Consider the following 25,392-nt stretch of genomic DNA (forward strand, 5'->3'; position numbering starts at 1 on the left):
CTGCTTTCCTCTACTATCATGTTAGCCAATCTGCTAGGTATGAGGTGATACCTCAGAGTTTTTTGATTTGCATCTCTCTGATTATAAGAGATTTAGAACACTTTTTCCATGTGCTTATTAATAGTTTTGATTTCTTTATCTGAAAACTGCCTATCCATGTCCCTTGCCCATTTATCAATTGGAGAATGGCTTGGTTTTTTGTACAATTGATTTAGTTCTTTATAAATTTGAGTAATTAAACCTTTGTCAGAGGTTTCTATGAAGATTTTTCCCAATTTGTTGTTTCCCTTCTGATTTTAGTTACATTGGTTTTGTTTGTACAAAAGCTTTTTAATTTGATGTAGCCGAAATTATTTATTTTACATTTTGTCATTCTTTCTATGTCTTGCTTGGTTTTAAAGTGTTTCCCCTCCCAAAGGTCTGACAGTATACTATTCTGTGTTTACCCAATTTATTTATGGTTTCCTTCTTTATGTTTAAGTCATTCACCCATTTTGAATTTATCTTGGTGTAGGGTGTGAGGTGTTGATCAATTCCTAATCTCTCCCACACTGTCTTCTAATTTTCCCAGCAGTTTTTATCGAATAGTGGATTTTTGTCCCAAAAGCTGGAATCTTTGGGTTTATCATATATTATCTTGCTGAGGTCGCTTGCCCCCAGTCTATTCCACTGATCCTCCTTTCTGTCTCTTAGCCAGTACCAAATTGTTCTGATGACTGCTGCTTTGTAATATAGTTTGAGGTCTGGGACTGAAAGGTCCCCATCATTTGTGTTGTTTTTTTTTTTCATTATTTCCCTGGATATCCTTGATCCTTTGTTCTTCCAAATGAACTTTGTTATGGTTTTTTCTAAATCAGTAAAGAAATTTTTTGGGAGTTGAATGGGTATGGCACTAAATAGATGAATAAGTTTGGGTAGGATGTTCATTTTTATTATATTGGCTCGTCCTATCCATGAGCAGTTAATGTTATTCCAATTGCTCAAGTCTAGTTTTAGTTGTGTGGCGAGTGTTTTGTAGTTGTGTTCATATAGTTCCTGTGTTTGTCTCGGGAGATAGATTCCTAGGTATTTTATTTTGTCTAAGGTGATTTTGAATGGGATTTCTCTTTCTAGTTTTTGCTGCTGAGCTATGTTGGAGATATATAGAAATGCTGATGACTTATGTGGGTTTATTTTGTATCCTGCAACTTTGCTAAAGTTGTTGATTATTTCCACTAGCTTTTTGGTTGAATCTCTAGGATTCTTTAAATAGACCATTATGTCATCTGCAAAGAGAGATAACTTGGTCTCCTCCTTGCCTATTTTGATGCCTTCAATTTCTTTTTCTTCTCTAATCGCTACTGCTAGTGTTTCTAGTACAATGTCAAATAGTAGAGGTGATAATGGGCATCTTTGTTTCACTCCTGATCTTATTGGGAATACATCTAGTTTATCCCCATTGCAGATGATATTAGCTGAGGGTTTTAGATATATACTGTTTATTATTTTTAGGAACGACCCTTCTATTCCTATGCTTTCTAGTGTTTTTAATAGGAATGGGTGTTGTATTTTATCAAATGCTTTTTCTGCGTCTATTGAGATAATCATGTGGTTCTTGTTGGTTTGCTTGTTGATGTGGTCAATTATGTGGATGGTTTTCCTAATATTGAACCAGCCCTGCATCCCTGGTATAAATCCTACTTGATCATGGTGGATGACCCTTCTGATCAGTTGCTGGAGTCTTTTTGCTAGTATCCTATTTAAGATTTTTGCATCTATATTCATTAGGGAGATTGGTCTATAGTTTTCTTTCTCTGTTTTTGACCTGCCTGGTTTTGGAATCACTACCATGTTCCAACTTCTTCTTAAGGGCCATCAGCAGACCTCTTTCACTCTTTCCCTTGATCTTCTTTGAATTTTCTTATTCTAGGTGTACGATTAGATTATTTCTTTATCATAAAGAAAGTACCAACTTTTAAAAATATGATTTAGCTCAAACAATATCCAAATAAATTAAAGATTGTTTTCTTATTGAATAAAGAAACTCTCCCTTCTCCATCATGGTCAGTCTTATTTCTGTGCCATAAAGTATAATTAAGGAAATTATACCATATACAAATGAAAGCAATCTTAAAGCAAAGGTTTGGCCGTGACCCATCCTACCAAGAGGAACCTCAAAGCCCTGACTGTCACAAAAGACAAGTCTCCTTCATTTGACTGTAAAGCATCCCAGATCACTCAGTTGAGTCCAGATTGTAATGAACATCTCTTTTGGACCCTCCTTGTGTTTTCATCCACACAACACTTGGTTTCTGTCATATAGAAAACAAACTAGATCTTTTCTTTAGCTTTGTTCTCTTTAAAGGAATCCCCTCCAGAATACACCACACTGGCCAGATTCTCACAAACTCTTCACAGATTTTGCTGAGAACATATCGCTTGTAAGTTCTGGGAAGGAAGAACTTTCATCTCAACCTCCCTCTCTTCTCTTCCATGGATCCAGGCACCTCTCAACTAGAATACAGACTTTCTCCAAGATTTCAAAGGGAGTCACATTCCATAATGTTACAATTAAAAATAGACCTGGCAGCTTATTGCCCAATTTATGAGCATTTATTAGTGAAAGAGAGAGAGTTTAACAGAAGCAGAGAGAGAGTTCTCAGCCTTTTAGATCTCATTCCCCATTCAGCTAGCTCGGGCTTGACTTGCCAGAGATCAAGAGATCAGGAAAGCTCAGAGAGAAACCCCCAGCTCAGAGAGCCGGTTCCAGAGGGGAGGTACAAAAGACACCTTTCCTTCCCTCTCTTGCATTTTCCATTCCCTGGATTTTCCCTCCATGGTTATCCGTGTTGGTTCTGTCCCATTGATGCTTGGGACACTCAACCTGACACGGGTTTCCCCGGGACACAGTGGTAGGGCATCAGACACGTGACCCTGTGTCACCTACATCCCACTGCTGTCCCCTAGGTATGTTCCTTCACACACTAGATAGAAACTCCTCAGCATTACTGTGGAAGGTCATGGAGCTGCTTTGTGCAAACCTCCATTGGGCTCTTAAAGACTCATCTTCTATTGCTGACTGACACTGAGAGAGTTTGAGACCTTTGGGCCCCTCCCTTCTCTATGTGTCAGTTTCCTCCTGTAATTGACCAGAGTTGGACTCTATTCTGGTGTGGCTTTCAGCCCTCTGTGTTCTGACTTGGTCTGTTCTAGGAGGTGGTGATGTTCAAGGATGTGGCTGTGGACTTCACCCAGGAGGAGTGGCTCCTCTTGGCCCCTCCCCAGAAGGAACTGTACAAAGAGGTGATGCTGGAAAATGCCCAGAACCTGCTCTCTGTGGGTAAGGAGCCCTTTCCCTGGAGCCTGCCATCCAAGGGAATATCACCCTCATCAACAGGCAGGGTTGGGAGCAGTTTTCAGTCATGAGGAAGGGACTAGGGCTGGACTGCTGAGTCCCAGAGCCAAGGCCCTCCTGCTGCCTAGTTATCTCATTAAAGGACTTTGCATCAATAATTGGACCTTGGGGGCTCCCTTTGGTATTCCTGCAGTTCGAGATAAAATGTGTGTTAGAAAATCTCAGACATGGAAATAATCTCAGAGCTGATTCCATATTGCCTCTCCCTGGCCCAGAATTATGTCTCTCAAACCTATCTCGGGGGAAAAAAAAAAGGGTTTTCCTTCCACTCTCTGCTTCTCTAGGGTGGATCTCCTATTGGGGATATTTTTCTCTTTAACCAGCATAAACTCATAGCTCAGAGATCTTAGGTGTCCCCGGCAGAGCAGTGTTGTCCTCAGTCTTCCTCCTATTGCCCTAATCCTCCAGTAGAACCTATCAGACAGTATGGGAAGGGAAGAGGCATTTATAACAACCTACTCTTAGACAGGTGTCTGTGGCCAGATTTAAACTCGGGCTTTCCTACCTCTCAGTTCAGGTCCCTGCCTGATCCTCTTCTAGCTGCCTCTTGTTTCCAGATAATAAAAAAGTATGGCCCGAGACCAGCCTTCTCTGAAGAAAATGCCCCAAAACCAAATGTTCTGATTCCAGACTGATTCCCCACCCTTCTCCCTGCTCTTGTCCCTACACTAAATGCTGTGGAGACTCTTCTTCAGGAGGCCATGGAAGCCTCCCTCAACCATTGCTTGCACTCCTATGTCATTGTCAGGAAGAATGTACTGGCTGAGAGACAGCATCAGGCTCAACTAGACGTGTTGAGTTCCCCAGGAGTAGAGGAAGAGTCTCTCCAAGAGAACAGTTCATGAGAAGGAAGAGCAGGCAGGGCAGGGGGACAAAAGCTGATCCCTTCAGGTCTCTGTTTCTGGAGCTTCAGAATGACTCAGAACACTGACCCTTGGACCCAGTTTGAGACTTTAGGAGTTTCTGCAAGAATAGACCAGAACAGGATGGGGTTGGGTGCTATTGCTCATTTCAGTTCCCCTAGCAGGGTAACAGGCACATCCTATCCTGGGTTTCCGCATCATAGACCCTGAGAAGTGAGAGCAGACTCCTGTGGAATCCCCATGGAGACATTCTATGAGTAGAATCTCTGGACTCCCCCACTTTTTCTTAATAAGAATTCAATGACGAGCTTCTCTACATCCTTCTTCCTGACCGATTTCCCATGCCCAGGGCTTCCAGTTCCCCTAGACGATGTGATCTCTTATTTGGAGCAGAGGGAAACCCCATGGATGCTGGAGCAAGAAGGTCTGAGTGGCTGCTTCCTAGGTGAGTGACGTAAAAAGAGGTATGAGAGAGCTGGAGTGACCAACGGTTTATGTGCGCTTTGGTGAAGCCAAGTCTAGATTTGAGAACAGGAAGACTTGACTTGGAATCCTTTGTCAAAAGTTTTAGCAGGGGCTTCCTAGGCATGTCACTGAACCCCATGTGCCTCGGTTTCCCCATCTGTAATATGAGGCTGTTGGATTTCCTATCACCTCCCTTCAGAAAATCAGTCTGTGACCTTCAAAGGTCAGTGTTTGGGATTGAAGGGCCATGGAAGCCTTTTGCAGTGGACATCCCTTGCCCTTATGGAACTCACTCTCTGCTGGACAAAACAGCATGCCGACAGTTCTGTAGAAACCCTCTACATCCCAGCTCCACAGCAGCTAATCAAGAGAGGAAAAGCTCTGAAGAGAAGGAACTCTTAGAGAGGTCTAATGTAGTGATCAAAGAAATCAATGAAAGGAGGAAATAACCAAAATTCTAAAGCTAAAAATAAAAGTAACTATTTGCATAGAGCATAGTAATGTCACACTATAAATATTATCTACATGTGATCTTGATAGGAGCCCTAGGAGTTCCTTGATACTATTATGTCCATGCTATCAAATTGAGGAGCCTGAGATAGACAGAGCTCCTGTGAATTGCCCAAGGTTAAAAGTCCTAGCAAGTTTCTGAGGTTGAATTAGAATGTTCTACCCCACCTGTATGGGGATTTTTAAGAAGAATATCATGAAAATTCTGGGTTATTTGTAAGGTGGGAAATAGGAAGAGAATTCTACAAGCTGTCTTGCTGAGGGATGAAAAATTTTTCCTTATTTTTAGCTCTATAATCAGTAAAGAAAATAATTGCTACCTACCTTGAAAATGTTTTGCTTTTTCATTGACTCATGACAAGAAGTATATTAAATTATGAACGTGGTTGGAGATCAATGGCATATATTGCGTTGTGTTTTGTTTTTTTCTATTAAATAAAGTTTATCTAGAAATCCACTTCATAAGGGTGGAATTTCATTTTTTCTACTACTGGGAAATTGGCTCCATTCTTACTGAAACTACTGAATGATTAGCCTGAGTTACCAAACATTTCTTTTAAGAAACCCTAAGATAGAAGAAGAATAAATATAGGTAAGTTCAAATTGGAAAACAACCAGAGCATTGCAGTGAGTGGCCATTGAAGGGCTGTTTTGAAAAAAGATTGTGTTTGATGGTTTCATAACAGCTTCTACTCTGCATGTTTAGTGACCAGGGTTTGCAAAGACTGCTATTTCTGCTGCAAAAAGGTAAAGCTAGGCAACATCTTGACCTCATGGTTACAAATTTGATGAGACGTGATTACAGAATAACCCAGGAATGGTACAACTTCTCATATGTAGTAATAGCAATGAGAGTCTGTGAAAGCCTGTGAGGATGAATGGCCAACATTTCTGTAAGTTTGGAAGTAATTTGATGTAAAGGTGAGAAACTAAAAGAATACGTTACACTTGATAGCAATCACAGTTTGAGGTTGTCATTGAATGTACCCCAAAAGCATCATATTCTTGGTTAGGATCTTTTGGAATCACTGCATGGGGAAAAAAAACTCAATTTATGTTTGGAATTCTTGCTGTCCAATCGGAAAAATACTGTTTTAACAGAATTGGGTATCTTTATTTATTGCTTAAAATGTCAATAACTAATTTTTAGCTCAAATTTGTTGGAGCAGCATCTCATATCTCTAAAGGTTTTATAAACTAATAAATGGGAAGAGCACAAAAGAACTTAATATTTTAAAAAATGATGGACTCAGAGTTATAGTATGAAACCTATTTTTAAACATGGGCAGTGCCATATCTTTGTTTCAGTTGTATTCAGGAGAAGAACTTTATGGTAGTGAAGTGGGACATTTTTTTAAAAAGCAATGGCTACTATAAAGAAGTAGGCAACAGAAGAAAATCTTTTATGCCTTGAATAAATGCAAAAGAGTGGATTTTCTTCCTTTGATCTCAGATATTGTAAGAAAAATATAAGAAACAAATTACGAAGGAAATTATATAAGGATTACAAATAAACTAGATCATCAAGTTATTGGAATATTTAGTATAATATAGGAACCCCCTGTTAGCATAACTATGAAGGTAGGATTGATTATATAGACAAATGAAAGTAAAAAGGAAAAAATGAAAGTGAATTGTCTCATAAGGTGGAGAAAGCACACCCAGTCACAAGATTAGTTTTCAGCTGCCAGGATTGGGGTCAAGTCACTCCTCCACCATTCTGATGTCATGGTCTGAGATAGGAATTTAATAATATGAGGCTGGCCATGTTAATTAAATTGTTATTTAGCTTTGAGGTAATGGTGTTTTCAAAGGATGGATTGTGCCCATTTAAGTTGGAAGATTTTTCTTCTTACCTGGGGAAATAGGATATAAAGCATTTTATATTCTGACAGTGGAGGAAAGGCTATATAATTATTTATATATGTTTATGTGACTATGCATGTGTTTTACGTTTTTTTTGAAGGTGAGATCAGACCTGTTTTGAAAATGACTCCAACAGAAGTGAGCTTTTCTGTGGAAGAAACTGAGAAACAAAAATTCATGAGTGATGGTCTGGATAACTTAGCTTGGAGAGAATTCTGCATTGAATTTCAAAATTCATCCCTTCCTGAACATCAAAGAATGATCTCTGAGGGAAAGTCTCATGAATGTAATCAGTGTGAAAAGACTTTTATGCACAGGTCTAATCTTGATGTACATCAGAGAATCCACACTGGGGAGAAACCTTATGAATGCAAGCAATGTGGAAAGATATTCAGTCACAGTTCTGTTCTTGCTATACATCAGAGAATCCACACTGGGGAGAAACCTTATAAATGCAAGCAATGCGGAAAGGCATTCAGTCAAACCTCCGGTCTTGCTGTACATCAGAGAATTCACACTGGGGAGAAACCTTATGAATGCAAGCAATGTGGAAAGACATTCACTGCAATCTCCAGTCTTGTTCATCATCAGAGAATCCACACTGGGGAGAAACCTTATGAATGCAAGCAATGTGGAAAGAAATTCAGCCAAACTTCCACTCTTGATTCACATCAGAGAATTCACACTGGGGAGAAACCTTATGAATGCAAGCAATGTGGAAAGACATTCAGTCACAGTTCTGTTCTTGCTGTACATCATAAAGTCCACACTGGAGAGAAACCTTATGAATGCAAGCAATGTGGAAAGGCATTCAGTCAAACCTCTGGTCTTGCTTCACATCAGAGAATGCACACTGGGGAGAAACCTTATGAATGCAAGCAATGTGGAAAGGCATTCAGTCAAATCTCCACTCTTGCTTCACATCAGAGAATCCACACTGGGGAGAAACCTTATGAATGCAAGCAATGTGGAAAGACATTCAGTCAAACCTCCGGTCTTGCTTCACATCAGAGAATGCATACTGGGGAGAAACCTTATGAATGCAAACAATGTGGAAAAGCATTCAGTCGAACCTCTGGTCTTGCTTCACATCAGGCAATGCACACTGGGGAGAAACCTTATGAATGCAAGCAATGTGGAAAGACATTCAGTCGAACCTCTGGTCTTGCTTCGCATCAGACAATGCACACTGGGGAGAAACCTTATGAATGCAAGCAATGTGGAAAGGCATTCAGTCGAACCTCCGGTCTTGCTTCACATCAGAAAATGCACACTAGGGAGAAACCTTATGAATTCAAGCAATATGGAAAGGTTCAGTTGGTGCTCCACTCTTGTTCTGCATGAGAAATCACAGATTTTCACATCAAACTCAACTTATTCTAAGATTAGGTATAAATGGGCATGTGATGTGTATATGAAGTATCATATCACAAAATAAGGGAGCATGTAATAGTTCACCTCTTACCTCAGTTTATTGATATAGGAGCAATTTGTTACCAATATGGAAATAGAAAACATTGTGGGATGTTGCATAAGTCACTTTTAGCATGGTAAATCCAAAATTATTTTTACAAACAAAGCCAATACAACCAAGGTTAAAAATGAGAAGCAACAGTTATCATTTGCTTTAAAACAATGTCCAATTAAATACCTAATATTTTAATCACAGTCCCAAATACTTCAGCCATTTCATAGAATCTAAATCTAAGAAACAGATGATTAAGTAAAGGAATAATGCCATTGCTTTGTAAAATTCATTTTAAAAATAAAGTTATTGTTTTTCAAAAAATCTCTACAAATGAAAATTTAAATGGTAAAATGTTATTGTCATTTTAAAATAAGACAGAAGCTTATTGACAGCTAAATCAATTATTCAGTTGGATGCATTATCAAATTATCTGAAACAGAAAATCATGCATCTATCAGCTTGGGATTTTGGCCTGATGGGACACAGACTAGTGTAATATGACTTATACAATTATGCTCATTTCTATAATTTCTAAAGACATTATTTACATATCAAATTTAAAGCCAATTTTTCATTAAGGTCTGTGCTACCAATACCAGATCAAATGTAATCTGCTAGAAAAATACACATGAATTTAAGGATACTGCATTACAATGTATTTTTACAGTCCTATCCAATCTAGATTCACAATTTTAAATGGCAAAATATAGGATCTTTTCTTAAGAGACTTGCTGTCATCTCCTCAAATGATAGGCACCTTTAGTATTAGTCTGTTGCCCAGGCTTTTTTACAACCTTTCTTCTTACTGGATGATTCTGAATCTTTGGGATGAAGGAGGAAAAGAGGCAGGCATTGAAGAAATGGGCAAAGTGGAGCCCCAGAGATGATACTGTTGGTGAGTTGTGATAAAAATCTTCACAAATTTAGGGAGAGGGTTAGGGTTAGAAACTAGCAGAAATTTAAGGTTAGAGCCTCTCCTAGACAGCAAATGCATGCTCTGGCCTCAGCCTCATTTCAGTCTCTTGCCTTTATTTCTCAGGAGTCAACAGTAACTGTTTGAACCTGAGCAGACCCAATCCTTAAGAGGCTTCTTGCTGGGATCTCATCTCCCTAAAGTGAAATGGTGTGGTCACCTGATTGTCCAAGGACTGGACAAAGCCTGAGCCCCAGAGAGCAGAAAGGGGCCTGGAGCTGATTTAGGCAAAGTTTAGCCTTGTATCACTTCTAAGGAAATCAGCAGTCTCCACCCCTAATTATGTGCTATAGGTCAATGGAGAAAAGGAAAATCAGAAAACCAACTTCTTGGCACCACTCTACATTTAGGGTCTTTTATCTCAAGTGGGTCATCAACATGGCAAGGCTATCCTGTGACATCCCCCTAAAGGATTCCCTTTACTACCCACCACAGCAGGCTTCCAAATATTTCTCTGGTCTCCGGCTCCCCTTTATGACTTCACCCCCCTGCCCACACCCTCTGAGCTGAGAACTTGGCCTCATATTTCACTGAACACAAGCTGGACCTCTGAAGAGCTCTCTTATCCTCCAGATCTCACCCAGCTCAGATGACTCCTTTTCCTCTCTGGCCTCAGCATCAGAGCAAATGGTCATTCTCCTAGCTAAAGAAAACCTCTTTCGATGTGCAAAGAAACCCATCTTGTCCTTTATCTAAGTCCAGTGTATTCCTCCCTCCAGTACCCTCATTGTTCTTTTGTTTTTAGCCTTTCCCACACTAATCAGCTAATGACTTCCTATGGGAATCAACAAATCATTCATCTCCAATCTCCTAAATTCTCTCAATTTATCTCTTCATCCCCCTGAGATATTGTCCAATGTCTGTCCCTGGATTCACGGCATAACTAGAAATGGCCATTTTCAGTGAGTTGTTCCAGTGCTTTTCCCTTGTTTTTTCTGCTATCCTTCCCCCAAGAATTCTCAGTCTGGCTCTCCTGAAGCCCCAGGCTACCTCCCTGCATTAGACCTTTCTAGTGCTCTTTCCCTTAAGAGTCTTCCCTCTCCAAATTGGTTGCCCTGTGTAAGGAATTGATTAATGCTGAAGAAAAATTTGCAAAGCCGATGCAATGAAAGGAATCTTTAAGATCTGTACATCAAGGAAGATTCCAAAGGAGAATGTGGCCATGAGGAAGGCAGTTTGAACAAGCAGGCACAAATTATTTCTTCCTCATTCTTTTTTCTTGGATTTTAGGAGAAGGAGCTAAGGAGAGATCTCTGCCTTTTCTGGCTATTGATTTCTCTGAAAGATTTGGGGCTTGATTCTGAAGATCTTTGAAAGTTTCTGATAATATCCCTCTTTAAGACTATACATCTTTACTTATTTATTATTGAGATTTATATTAGATTAGGGTAATCCTAAAACCCTTCTCTCCCATCTAAGTTCCTTTCCCCTTCTTTCCTTTAAAATAAATCCTTGTTTCCAGTCTTTTAGAGAGTGAGTTGTCAGTTAAAAGTTTCAGTCTACTTACCCATTCTGAATCCCTGCTTGACTCAAACTGAAAGATAGCAGAATTGGGTGGGGGGAGGAGGAGAAAGAATTCTGTCCTTCACGTTACCTTATTTCTCAGTGTGTTTGCCCAGCATTTCCAATTATCATAAACAACCCAGTAAAGGATAATAAAACTTGTCACCCCAGAAAAGATCTTACCCTTTCCCTAAACAGTGATGGTCAAATAGAAAAAAAAATGTTTCTACAAGTAATCTGTGAAATGATGGTTCTTGCAACTGTTAATGGATTTATATTTTAATGTACAGTGCAGTGACTAATATCATGATGGATACTATAGACCTTATATCCAATTCTACTTTGTTTATAATGAATATATCCTTCACGACTGACACAGTAATATGGCAAATCCTTACCCAGACGTATATTCTCACCACGACTGCCATATAGACTTTCACTTATCTATTTAAGTTCATAATACTGAAGAAAGCAGCTCAGGTCATGGTGGTAGATACAAATCTGGAACAACTAGTGAAGAATATGTATGAGGAGTTTCTGAAAAACAAAAAACAAACAAAAAAAAGGATTAGACCAGGCTAAGGATGGAAGTGGGCAGGAAGCTACTGGGCATAAAGACATAGATAACAAGAAAGCAAAGGGACAATAAGACAGGAACTCAAGAAAATGGAAAAGAGCAAGGACATCAACGATGAGGCCAAAAATTTTTTCCACTCAGGCACATTACAAAGATATCAGACACTGAAGGGGTGGTTCATTCCAAAGTACATAAACAGTTTTCCATACAGGAACTTGATTCTATATGCCATAGATTCCCAAAATTTGTCAACGAGTCCCACCAAGCTCATAAGGAATTTAAAAAGGCATTTAAAACCTTTAAACCAAATTGTGAAGATGCAGAGTTCCTCCTTTCATAATTATTTAGCCCCCATGAGCATAGGCAATTTATTGAGAGGACTAGGAATTTTAGCACCCTAACGAGCTGGCCTATTGAAGAGAAGAGAGAAGATTTTGACTTTTCCAATCCAGCATGCATGACATATCTAAGAAAATGTAGAAAGGATTTTCTCCAGGCTATAAAATCTTTCTGTTCAAAACCCAAAGCATGAGGAAAGTTTGTTAAGTTGGTTCAATAAAGTACAGAGCATCCTGCTAGCTTCATTGATCTCCTGTCTGAAACAGAAGAGTATATCATGGGTATTGAAAAAGATTCAGAATAGTCTGTGGCTCATGTGAGGAGACAGTTCCTTCGGGGTTGCTCCTCATATCTGAAAAACTTCTTCAAAAACTATTTCCCCAAGTATGACACTGTAAATCTTTCTGAACTTTTATGACTGTAGCTTACTTATGGGAAAATCATGATGAGCAGAAGGCAGAAATGAAAGAATTAAAATAAAAACTGCAAAACACAGAGGAACCATTGAAACAAAAAGAGATAGAGGAAATTAAGAACTTGCATACCATAAAGACATACTCTTGACCCTCAGACCAACAGAGAGAAACCAAGAAGTGTTTCCTGTGTCACAAGGGTGGACATCTGATTAAGGACTGTTATTTATTTTTATTTAAATTTCTTTTTAGTCAATTTAGAACATTATTCCTTGGTTACAAGAATCATATTCTTTCCCTCTCTCCCCTCCTACTCCCCTTTCTGTAGCCAACATGCAATTCCACTGGGTATTATATGTGTCATGATCAGAACCTATTTCCATGTTGTTGATGTTTGCATTAGGATGGTCATTTAGAGTCTATATCCCCAGTCATCTCCCCTTGACCCATGTAATCAACCAGTGGTTTTTCTCCTGTGTTTCTACTCTCACAGTTTTTCCTCTAAATATGGATAGTGTGCTTTCTTGTAGATCCCCCCGAGTTGTTCAGGATCACTGCATTGACACTAATGGAGAAGTTCATTACATTTGATTGTACCTCAGTGTATCAGTCTCTGTGTACAATGTTCTCCTAGTTCTTGCTCCTTTCACTCTGCATCAGATCCTGGAGTTCATTCCAGTTAACATGAAATTCTTCCAGTTTATTATTCCTTTAAACACAATAGTATTCCATCACCAGCATATACTACAATTTCTTCAGCCATTCCCCAATTGAAGGGCATCCCCTCATTTTCCAATTTTTTTTTGCCACCACAAAGAGTGCAGCTATGAATATTCTTGTACTTGTATTTTTCCTTATTATTTCTTTGGGGTAAAAACCCAGCAGTGCTATGGCTGGATCAAAGGACAGTTTTTAGCGCACTTTGGGCATAGTTCCAAAGTGCCCTCCAGAATGGTTGGATCAATTCACAATTCCACCAGCAATGCATTAATGTCCCAACTTGCCACATCCCTCCAGCATTCATTTCTTTCCATTACTGTCATATTAGACAATTTTCTAGGTGTGAGGTGATACCTCAGAGTTGTTTTGATTTGCATCTCTCTGATTATAAGTGATTTAGAACACTATTTCATGTTCTTATTAATAGTTTTTATTTCTTTAACTGAAAATTGCCTATTCATGTCCCTTGCCCATTTATCAATTGGAGAATGGCTTTATTTTTTGTACAATTTATTTAGCTTTTTATAAATTTGTGTAATTAGACCTTTGTCAGGGGTTTTTGTTATGAAGATTGTTTCCCTTCTAATATTGGTTGCTTTGTTGCTTCCCTTCTAATATTGGTTGCATTGGTTTTGTTTGTACAAAACCTTTTTAATTTGATGTAATCAAAATTATTGATTTTACATTTTCTGATTTTTTTTCTAGCACTTGTTTGGTTTGAAAATCTTTCCTTTTCCAAAGATCTGACATATAGACTATTGTGTTCACCTAATTTACTTACAGTTTCCTGCTTTATATTCAAACAAATTCTGAGTTTATCTTGTTGTAGGGTACGGGATGTTGATCCAAAACTAATCTCTCCCATACTGTCTTCCAATTTTCCCAGCAGTCTTTATCAAATAGTGGATTTTTGTCCCAAAAGCTGGGGTCTTTGGGTTTGTCATAGACTGTCTTGCTGAGGTCACATACCCAAAGTCTATCCCATTGATTCTCTTTTCTGTCTCTTAGCCCGTACCAAACTGTTTTTATGACCACTGCTTTATAGTATAGTTTGAGATCTGGGACTACAAGGCCACCTTCCTTCTTATTTTTTTCATGATTTCCCTGGATATCCTTTATCTTTTGTTCTTCCAAATGAAATTTGCTATAGTTTTTTCTAATTTATGGAAAAAAGGGGTTTTTTTGGTAGTTCAATGGGTATAGCACTAAATAAGTAAAATAATTTGGATAGGGTTGTCATTTTTATTATGTTAGCTCATCCTACCCATGAGCAATCAATATTTTTCCAATTGTTTATATCTAGTTTTAATTGTGTGGATAGGGGTTTGTAGTTATGTTCATATAATTCCTGTGTTTGTCTCAGCAGATAGATTCCTAAGTATTTTATATTATCTGGGGTGATTTTAAATATAATTTCTCTTTATAATTCTTGCTGCTGAGATGTATTGGCGATATATAGAAATGTTTATGACTTATATGGGTTTATTTTGTATCCTGCAACTTTGCTAAAGTTGTTGATTATTTCCACTAGCTTTTTATTTGATTCTCTAGGATTCTTTAAGTAGACATAATATCCTCTTAATTTTACCTTATGCGTGTCTACCTTCCTCATGTGTGTTTCTTGTAGACAGCATATGGTAGGATTTTGGTTTCTAATTCACTCTGCTATTTCCTGTATTTTAAGGTTGAGTTCATTCAATTGACATTCAGAGTTATGATTACGAGGTGTGTATTTCCCAGCATTTGTATTTCCACTCCTAGTTGTGCCCTTTCTTCTTTCACTATGTCCTTCTACACCAGTATTTTGTTTTAATTGTTCCCCCTAATTCCCACCCTTCTTTTATTTCCCTTCTTATTGTAAAGATTAAAATTTAGGGGAGGCTGTGGCAGGTAGAAATTAGTTTCTCTCTGCAAGGAGTATTATATTTTTAGAGGTTTATTAAAAGTTAAGGATTAAAAGAAAATACAGGATAAGGAAAATGTGGTGCCTAGGCCACAGGGGCCTAGACAAGACCTCACCTACATAATGGAAAGAGCCACGTCTACTCCAAAACAGAAGTCCAAAAGGGAGAGAGCTCAAAAGCCTTTGCAATAAGCTTAAGTACCTTCTCGATCTCGCCCACCTCAGAATTCCGTGAGATTACAAAGCATTTTGGGGAAGTGGAGCAAGGACTTGTGGGGATTAAAGTCCAGAGTTCAAATCTCAATTTTACATTATTCCCCTCTTATTTTCTTGACAATCTTTTTAAGTTACCCACTCCCCACCCTCTCCCTCACTTATATTGCTTCCCTCTCCACCTGTTTGTTTGTTACCCTTCTATGCCTATAGATCAATTCTCTGCCCCAATGTATTTGATTGTTCTTCCCTCTTTGGGTTGATTTCAATGCAACTAAGAGTTGAGTATTTCCTATCTCCAACCTTTTTACCATTCCAGTGTTTTGATGTTCTTGTCCCCTCCCACCATGTGCTTCTCTGTGACAATTAAATTTACTCCATTTTGTTTCTTTTACAATTTTTCTTAATATTAGCCCCTTTTTAAACTCTAATTGTATATATATACATATATGTATTTTGTTTCTTTTCCCATTTCTCTTGTTATTAACATCTTTTTAAAACTCTTAGTTATATGTATATATAATATCTTTTTATACATACATATATCTATATACATATTTATGTCTTGGCATTTCATCCTATACAGTTTGTCACTTCCCTCTAAGTGTACTTCTTCTAGCTACCCAGGTGCTAATAACAATTTTTTAAGAGTTACCAATGTCCTCTTTTCTTATCAGGATACATATCATTTAAACTTATTGGGTCTCAAAAAAAGGTTTTTTGCTTTTTTTGTTTTTTCTCTTTTCCCCTTTCTTAATTATCTTTTGATGATTCCCTTGAGTTCTGTGCTTGGGCATCAAATTTTCTGTTCAGGTCTAGTCTTTACTAATGCTTGGAATTATTCTATTTTGTTGAATGACCATACTTTTCCTTTTAAGAATATAGTCAGTTTTGCTGGGTAGTTGATTCTTAGTTGTAGACCTAGTTCCCTTGCTTTCCAGAATATCATATTCCATGCCTTTCAGTCCTTCAGTGTAGATGCAGCCAGATCCTCTGTTATCCTCACTGTGGTTCCATGGTATCTGAATGACTTTTTCTTGGCAGCTTGTAATATTTTTTCTTTGGTCTGATAGTTCTTGAATTTGGCTATAACATTCCTGAGTGTTGTCAGTTGGGGATTAAGTACAGGAGGTGATCTGCCCATTCTTTCAATCTCCACTTTTCCCTCTTGTTCTAGAATATCATGGCAGTTTTCTTGAATAATTTCCTGTAGTATTGTGTCCAGGCTTTTTCTTTTGTCATGGTCTTCTGGTAGAGCAATGATTCTTAAATTGTCTCTCCTTGAATGATTTTCTAAATCTTCTGTTTTGTGAATGATATGTTTCACATTTTCTTCATTCTTTTGGTTTTATTTTATAGTGTCCTGCTGCCTTGTGAGGTCACTTAGTTCTAGTTGTTGTATTCTGGTTCTTAAAGACTGGATTTCATCGGTGGCTTTTTGGTCATCCTTCTCATTGTGGTCTGATTTTCTTTGGAGGTCATCTTTCATCCTTTTTGCCTCATCTTTCATCTTCTTTGCCTTATTTTAAAGCTGGTGTATTTTGGTTTTCAAGACACTATTTTCTGTTTCCAGATGACTTATCTTGGTTTTTAAGTTCTTTTCTCAATTGTCTTCAGCCTCTTTTAATTGTGTTTTGAATTGCATTTTGAGATCTTCCAAAGCCTGTATCCAATTCTCTGGGATTTCTGATTTTTCCTTTGCTGATCCCTCCCCTCTGTTTCATTCGCTCTTTGCTCATTGCCTGTACAGAAGCTGTCAATTATAATTTCTTTCTTCTTTTCCTGTTGTTTGCTCATATTTACCCCTTCTTTGCTCCCTGTTTTTGTCTGTGCTCTTTCTCCTCTCATGTTTTTGGTTTTGCCAGTTTCTGTCAGTCTCCCCTCTTGGAGCTTTGACAGAAGGTCTCTCCCTGCAGTCTGTGGGGAAGGGGTGTTGTAGTTTGAGCTTCCCTGTCCTGTGGAGACTTTTGATTGGATTAAATTAAAGTCCAGCTGTCTGTGGGGGAGGGGTGTTGTACTTTGAGCTTCCCTGTTCTCTGGAGGCTTTTGATTGGATTAAATTAATGTTCAGAAGTCTGTGAGGGAGGGTTGTTGGAGTTTGGGCTTCCCTGACCTCTGAAGACTTTTGATGGGATTAAGTTCAGCTGGCTTGGGCTGGATGTGCCCTGAGGCCAAAACCTCCTGGAAGGCTAGAGCAATATGGAGGGTCTTTGTAGCTCTGTCCAGGCTGCCTGCTCTTCGCTCCCTCTCCAGCTCCTTCCCTACCACTTGTGTTTGATGCTCTGAGCCTGGCACAGCCCTGCCCACAAGGTACACCCTCCAGACCAGTGCCTTTACCCACCCAGAGGTTCCCACGGCTGCTGGAAGCTTAGCATTCTAGGTGGGGTGGGGGGTCCTGGGACCTTCTTTCTGCCTTCCCCTTAAACCCACGTGTTCTTGGATTCTGGCTTTTGGGGGGGTGTACCTTTTAGATTGAGTCCAGCAGGAGGGTTCCTTGGCTCTGTATTGTTGTTAGGTTTGATTCTCAATCCCCTAGGAGCAGTCAGTTTGTGATCAGTAAGGAAGGGTTTTCAGAGGTCTGAACTTCTGCTGCTTCTTAGCCACCATCTTCCTGAATTCCTGAGGATACCTTTCACAAGAATGCAAGACTCCAAAACCTGTTTTAAAGGTCAAGAGAGATTTATTAGTAATGTTAAATCCTTTACAAGCAAGAGAGCATAAGTGGAACAACTAGGAGTTGCCCCTCAATGCCTCCATTCTGGGGTTTTTATATTCTTACATCTCAATTCAATGGGGAATCAAAGGAGGGTAATCTCCAAGATCAGGTGTTTTAGGTTGGGAGTCATGAGGGCCCAAGTGAGCAGAGGAATTTCCCTGATAATGGTTTGCCTGAGTTCTGGGGATACAATGCTCATGCCATTTCTCCATAAAATAGTTACCAAAGAAAGAAAAGATTTTGAGTACAGAGATTCTTCCAACTTTCCCATAAAATACTTATATTATATATCCATGCACTCACCTTTCAGCCTCTTCTTAGTTTTTACCTCGACAGTGGTGATCCACAGAATCTGATTTATGGGCACTAAAGGCTAGTGAATAAACACAGTTTAACCTTCATCATTCAGTGTATTCTGGAAGGAAAATGACCAAGTTGAAGAAATGGAGTGAAAAAAAAAAAAGACTCCACTATCCAGGGCTGTGATGACGTATTTTACATTGTTCAAACAGGAGAATAAGTCTCAGATTCAAATGAGAGCAGAAGTCTTCCAGAACTCCTCATATTTCAGGGAAAGTGATTTACCTAAGATTTACCTAAGAATCCTAGAATCTTGGGATTCAAAGCAACTTTAGAGGTGCTGATATAGGTCCAACCTATATCAGAAAAATCTATATTTCAATACAGTGAACAAGTAGTTATCTCACATGGCCTTAAAATTCTCCATGAAGAGGTAATCAACTCCATCCTGAAGCAGCACATCTACCTATTGGATTGAATGAAGGATTTTTGCTAGATTTCATAATTATGAACAATTTGTAGTTTTCCTGAAAACTAAATGCTCTATCCACCCTTCCACCATTTGCCCCTGAGGTTTACCATCCATTCACTTAAGGAAATTATGCCCCTCCTCCAGTCCATTAATAAGATTAACTTGAGGGACTGATGTTTTATATTTACTAACACTAAGCTTTTACTCCCAGGCCATGCCTATCTTCATCAGGATGATTGCCACCCCTCTTCATGGATCAGCTCTTCACAAGGACCAGCCCTAAAATCAGAGCTTCTTCATTTACTTCCCTCACTCAGACCTGTATTCTTTCTCCAGCTTTGGTCTCTTTCTTCTTTTATCTAAAAGAGGTAACAAAGAAGGGCAGGCTTGAGGTTGAATGAGATAGAATTAGGCTTTGGATGCATCATATTGACTTTGTTTCCTTTACTATATATTTTGACCTTCCCTGATACCAAAATAACTTTCTAAGTTGAGTTTCTTTTGTTTTAGCTCATTTTCCAGCTTTTTAATTTAAAAACAAATGGTTATGTTGGGCTGTATACTTGAGAAGGTAGAACTGTTCCCATGTTTCAGTTTCATTATTGTAGCAGTCCAGCGAGAGACAAGGATTGTGAGTGAGCACATGGCCATCCTGCGCATGGCAATGGGCTCTATTCCCAGTGTGGCTGAGGTTAGGTGCGAAACCTTGCTTCCTCCTGTCTCACTCACCTGAGGATAATAACCCCACCTTCACCTTGTCATAATTTGCAATTATCCAATGGTAATACACTAGGTAACTCATCCATATGTATTGAGGCATCAGGTAACTTATCAATATGTATTGAGCTCATTTGTATATCAAAGAGAATAAAAGGAACGGGACACAGCCAGCTTGGGCACTTGGAAGACAGGTTTGCAAAGGAGCAACTTCTCCCCTTTCTCTCTCCTCTCTATCTTTCTCCCTGAGGCCTGGCCCTTCGGTCAGGCCTTCCTGTCTCTCTTTTCCAATGCTAATACCCAGCATTATCTAACTCCTTTAGTTTCTAATCTCCTTTCCTACTGAGCTAGCATTATCCTCTGACCAGTGCAGTGTTAAATTGGGATCATTGGATGGGAATAGCCTGGATAGTAACGTCCAGTGGTCGGAGCAGGCTGTGGCTCCCAAATATTAATAATTGATTACTGACTCGTTTATTTACATCTCTAAAGCCGGCTCTTTCACGCCCTTCATGGGATCCAAAACTTCTATCCTGTTTCTATTTTCCTTCCTTAAAACTTCTCACAGGCCGGGAGGTTTTAATTATGCAGTTGCCTACAGAGCTAGCTCTGGGGATTTACAAGTTTTTGTGAGAGTGATTTGTGCTTAATATTCTACCAGCCAATACTTTGGTCTGTAAGAAATGACAAACACTCTTTTCTGCCTTGGAATGATGACCACTGTCCCCTGCTCCTTCGTGGCTACAAACACTAGGACAGTGATGGCACAAGGGCCAAAGATGGCACGCAGAGTGCTGTCTATGGGAACTCAGCCACCCTCCCTCCCCATGCCCCAAAGTCCCAGAGTTTGTTACTAGAAAGGCAGAGGAACTTGGACAGAAATATTCCCTTCTCCTCTCCACTGTCTGGTTACATTTTTTTTTCACATCACCTGCTGCTCTGCCCAGCAGCCCAATGGGAGCACTTTCTCTCTCCCCTGTGTGTGTGTGGAGGGGGGTGGCCTTGCCCAGCATGTGGGAAGGGACATAGCACTATGTCTGTGGGGTGGGGCCAGGGCCTGGCACTCCATTTGTAAAAGGTTCACCATCACTCCACTAGTGTGTTCTAGGACTCCTCATTATCCTGATACAGTGCCCCCAGCCTGCTATCTAGTTCTTCATTTGGGCAATGCAACAAGAGTCTTACAGTCAGCAACAGTAAAGGGATCCCTGGATTCTACTTCTGAGCCATTTTGTCTGACCCCCTCCTTATTGGCTGTGGCTGAGAGCTTGGAAGCCCTTGTTGTTGGTTTAACTTCCCTTGATGATCTACTTTAGGCTGCTGCTTTGCCTTCTACTTTTGCCCCAGCTCACTAAATCTTTTGTGAAGGACTTCTAAGTCATTTGGGGCTGAAAAATTATTTTACCCCATTTTTTGCTTTATGTTACTTCAGAATTAATTTGGACACACTAATTTGGAGGTATTATATAGTTTCTTAGAGGGGAATATGGTAAAGATTAGGTGGGTCTGTGTACCTTTTCTGCCATCTTGGCTCCACCCCCTTGAATCTCCCTCAGACCACTTGGAATGGCTATGTAGTTGTTGTTTTTTAATAGTAATTTCTTTATTGAGTAAACACACAAGGATAAGGGAAGGGGAACTACCATTGCTACTAAATGACCCACACCCAGCCCTGGCTACCCTTCCTTATTTCTTCTCCCTTATTGTAGGGCAAGATGGCTGATAGACAAATATGCACAATAAATGTAGGAATATGAAGAGCTCCACATGCCTAGTAGGCCCTACACATGGCATCTTGTCTGGTTAAGACTGCTCAAAGGGCAGGAACAAAGACTAGGAAGGATCACTGGGGAGCAGGCCTGGAGAGAATGGAGTGTTGACCCAACCTGAAAGCAGGGGTTGATGTGCATCTTTGGAGAAAGTAGTCTCTCCTATTTGAGTGGATCTTGGTGGAGAGGGCAATCTCCTCTTGGAAAGAAAATGCCCATTGCAATGAGGAAAACTAAATGGAAATCAGTAGAGGATTATTTATGAAAATACATTATTAAGATGAAAATTCTCTGGAGACTATATCTTAATTTATAATATTTATTACATAATGAATAGAATAAATAATATATTAGACTGTCTGCCCTTTGATCCAGCCATAGCACTGCTGGGTTTGTACCCCAAAGAGATAATTAGGAAAAAGACTTGTACAAAAACATTCATAGCTGTGCTCTTTGTGGTGGCAAAAAATTGGGAAATGAGGGGTTGCCCTCCAATTGGGGGATGGCTAAACAAATTGTGGTATATGTTGGTGATGGAATACTATTGTGCTCAAAGGAATAATAAACTGGAGGAATTCCATGTGAACTGGAATAGCCTCTAGGAATTGATGCAGAGTAAGAGGAGCAGAACCAAGAGAACAAAGCCTAAACAACAAAAAAAAAGTTGTCTTCATTTGATTTTTGTGCCTCTTTTAACAATTATCCTATTCTATTTTCAAAGGTATTAATTTCTTCAGTATTATTTCTGCCTCCTGGAAGTGCTGACTTTTTTTCAGTTTTCTGGTAGTATTTTTTCCTTACTTTTTCTTCTACTTCTCTCATTTTGAAAATCACTATTGAGAAATCATCCATTAATGCTTTTGGGGACTAGAGATCAATTCATATTTTTCATGGAGGATTTGGATACCAGAGTATTGACTCTTTCCTACTGAGTTTGTATTTTGATCTTTCCTGTCACCATAATAACTTTTCAAATTTAAGTTCCTTTTGTTGTTTGCTCATTTTCCAGCCTTTGTCTTTTAATTTAAAAAGAAATGTTAATATTGGACTCTATAATTTGTGGTGAAGGAAATACTGTTCCTAGCTTCATTTTCTTTTTGCAGTTACCTTCAGAGCTAGCTCTGCGGATCTACAAATTTTCAGTTGTTGGAAGGTGGTATGATCTAAAGGGAGATATGCTTAATACCCTTCTAACCTGTCCTCTGTTTTGTAAATAAACATAAGCACTCTTTTATCTGCCTTGGAACTCCCCACACTCCCCTGCTCCTCTGTTGCTGCAAATTCTGGTGTGTACTAGTCCTCCTCCTTACCCTGAGACCGTGTTCCCAGATTATGATTTGGTTCTTTATTTGGGAAATGTGACAAGAGTCTTGAATCCAGAGCCAGAAAGAGGATCTCTGGAATCTAGTTCTGAGCTATTTAGCCTGTGATTTTAGAATTTCTCCATCTCGTTTAGTCTAGCACCCAGGAATGTACACACCCACACTACACTGGTATGTGCTAGCAAGTGACAAATCAGAAACAACTGACTATCCCCTGGGCTGTCCTAAGCCAAATTTGAGCCACCATTGGCACATGTGAGGTGCAGGGAGTGATGTAGAGAACTACCTTTGGAGTTCTCCTCACTTCCTGTCAGGAGGCTGGATGGCAGTTCAATCCTGGAACTCGAGCCTGGAGGAACTCCCTCAGACAGTTTCTTTGGGATGGTCATGTGACCATCAGGTCAGTCTGAGCCAGAGCAGTTTAAATTAACTCTTCCCCACCCCTCTCTCTTTCTTAATTTCTTCCTCCTATTGTAATTAAATCACCATAAAATTCCATTCTGACTTGAATGCTTCATTTGGTATTTAAGAAATTAAATCCCTGGTGACCAATAATTTTTACATTCAGTCTCAACCCTAAATTTACCCCTTACAGTCTGGCTAATCCATGAAGTTTGTGACAAGTACCCTCAAAAATTTCCTGAATTTTCTTTCCTCTTCCTCTACTTCCTCCTCAAGTCAGTCAGTCTTTTAAACACCTAACTTGGCTTCAAAACACAGCTGCTAGAGCAGGTGAGTATAAAACATTTTTTTCTCTTTTCTCCTTAAATTGAATTGGAAAATTGGAAACAGATATTTTTCTTTCTAACATTAAACGCAGGGCCTTGGGGTCTTATTTGGGGAACCTGTTTCTAAATAGAGAACAAACAACCCAATTAGCTGACCCTTGCTGATTAGCACTGAGGAAACTGGAAAACTGAGTCCTTGCTTTGATCTCTCGCAACAAAAAATGGCTAGATCACCAGAATAAAGGTATTGAGTCAGCTTAAAGCCCACTTTCCTGCTTTTCAGCCTCTCTAGTTTTTAAAATTTATGTGGGCTTTGCTCATAGAGGACACATGGTCCTAGCAGTTTAGCCTGAGGGCTAAGGGAGGACCACTTGGGACCTCTCCCAAATTTAGTTTTAAAAGGAGCCTCAGCCTCAGGCAAAAGGCTTTGTTTTGTCTTCCATTTCACACTGAAGAATTGAATGGATTAGGGTTGTGCATAGAAACACACACCCAAAAGCCTAGCCAAAAGAAAGAAAATTTGCAACAAAATAAGACCCTTGGCAGTAGGGCCATCTACTGACAAAAGGCAAAATTACAGGCAACTTAGTGATTGATTTTAAGAATATGTGGTTATAGCCAGCTCATGACTTACTTAACAACTGGCCTATCAGCTCCATGACCAAATTTGTACATGTAATATTCCTTGTCTCTCTGAAATGGCTCATCCCAGAGGACTTATGGCTATGTCTAATCAGTGCACTACTCCTCCTTGGGATTTTAATTGTTGGAGCTGTAACATTGTATCTAATTTACTCTAAGAGAGCCCTGGAAAATACCATGCATAAGATAGAGGATCAAATAGGAGGATTATGTCAGTCTCCCCCTGAAAAATATGTTTCCCAACCAAACCAAAGAATTGTTCCTTCTACTACTCAACAATATGAGGAACTAAATACTCAACTTGAATTTCTAGAGGAAAATATGGGGGAGCTCATAGCTTCTATGAAAAGCATTAAAAGAGAATTAAGAACATTCTGTAACAGGAGTGATTTATCTCTCCATACTCCATCATTATAAGAAACCCTGTCCCATGCTGCTCTACACAATTTGGCTCCTAGTTCTCAAACTGCCCCCTCCCATACCCAACCCACTCCTCCCCCTGCCCATGTCCCCTGTCCCACCCCCTCAGCCCATGTATCTCCCCCTACCCATAGCTCCTGCCCTGACCTCTCAGCCCATGTCCCTCCCCCTACCCATGCTACCTTCCCCGCCCACACTACCTTAACCCCCACTCCTAACCATCCCATTCATTCCACTTCTCTTACCTACCCCATTGAAAATGGAGCAAGAAAGCAAGAGACAGGAACACTAGATAATTCAGATAGAAGTTTATTTCCATTTAGGGAAGTACCCACTTTTAATAAAAGTGGGGACTTGGTATCTATAAAACACCATACACCTTTTAACCCTGAAGGTTTAAATAAATTCAAGGAAGATCTTCCCTCATTTGAGGAAGAACCAATATTAATTATTAAAAAAAATTGGAGAACATATTCAAAACTTTTGACTCCACTTGGATGGATGTTGAAAATTTATTAGAAAAATTTCTGACAAAGAGAGAGAAAAATAATGTCATCTCTCTGGCTAATCAGAAGCAAAGTAGAGGAGCACATTATTGGCCAACTGAAAATCCACACTGGAACCTCAATGTTGAGCCAGATTACACAAAACTAAGCCAGGCCAGAGAAGCATTGAGATCTTGCTCTGATAGACCTAAAAAATGGTCAAAATTTGAAAGAACTCAACAAGAAATTGATGAGACCCCCTCCCAGTTTATGGACAGACTTAATGAAGTAAGAAATACATATGTGGACCTTGATTTGTCCAGAGAAGGGGGCATTAGACAAATATGTAAGCAATTCATTGAGAATTGTTGTTCAGTGGTAAAAGGCTACTTTAAAATTAGTGTCCTAATTGGGACTCTATGGACCTCGAAGAATTGAGGAGAGTAGCAGCCTGTGTTTATAAGGGTCATGTAAAAAGACCTGAGGAACACAATACGTTAGTGGAAGACTTAAAGAAAGAAATTGAAATGTTACAGGGACAATTGAAAAATAAGAGAGAGATCATAGCCCCTTTGCAGGAATCCACAGATAAATCATTAACATGCCTTTACTGT

At 39.3% G+C, this 25,392-nt stretch overlaps 1 protein-coding gene across 1 annotated transcript; it reads left to right on the forward strand.

The window, feature by feature from the left end:
• Positions 1 to 2,458: 2,458 nt before the first annotated feature.
• LOC107649816 (zinc finger protein OZF-like) lies at positions 2,459 to 12,152 on the forward strand. Its single transcript, XM_016424878.2, has 3 exons — positions 2,459 to 3,319; positions 4,607 to 4,702; positions 7,199 to 12,152. Exons 1-3 carry the CDS (start codon positions 3,202 to 3,204, stop codon positions 8,440 to 8,442), a joined length of 1,458 nt encoding a protein of 485 aa, XP_016280364.2. The 5' UTR covers positions 2,459 to 3,201; the 3' UTR covers positions 8,443 to 12,152.
• Positions 12,153 to 25,392: the final 13,240 nt, after the last annotated feature.

The sequence above is a fragment of the Monodelphis domestica genome, chromosome 8, assembly GCF_027887165.1.
Source record: "Monodelphis domestica isolate mMonDom1 chromosome 8, mMonDom1.pri, whole genome shotgun sequence".
Lineage (NCBI taxonomy): Eukaryota > Metazoa > Chordata > Mammalia > Didelphimorphia > Didelphidae > Monodelphis > Monodelphis domestica.

Coding starts and splice junctions, on each gene's coding strand:
- LOC107649816 (XM_016424878.2), top strand. CDS start 3,202: ATGTTCAAGGATGTGGCTGTGGACTTCACCCAGGAGGAGTGGCTCCTC. Junction 3,320..4,606: donor CCAGAACCTGCTCTCTGTGG/GTAAGGAGCCCT, acceptor TCCCATGCCCAG/GGCTTCCAGTTCCCCTAGAC. Junction 4,703..7,198: donor TCTGAGTGGCTGCTTCCTAG/GTGAGTGACGTA, acceptor TTTTTTTTGAAG/GTGAGATCAGACCTGTTTTG.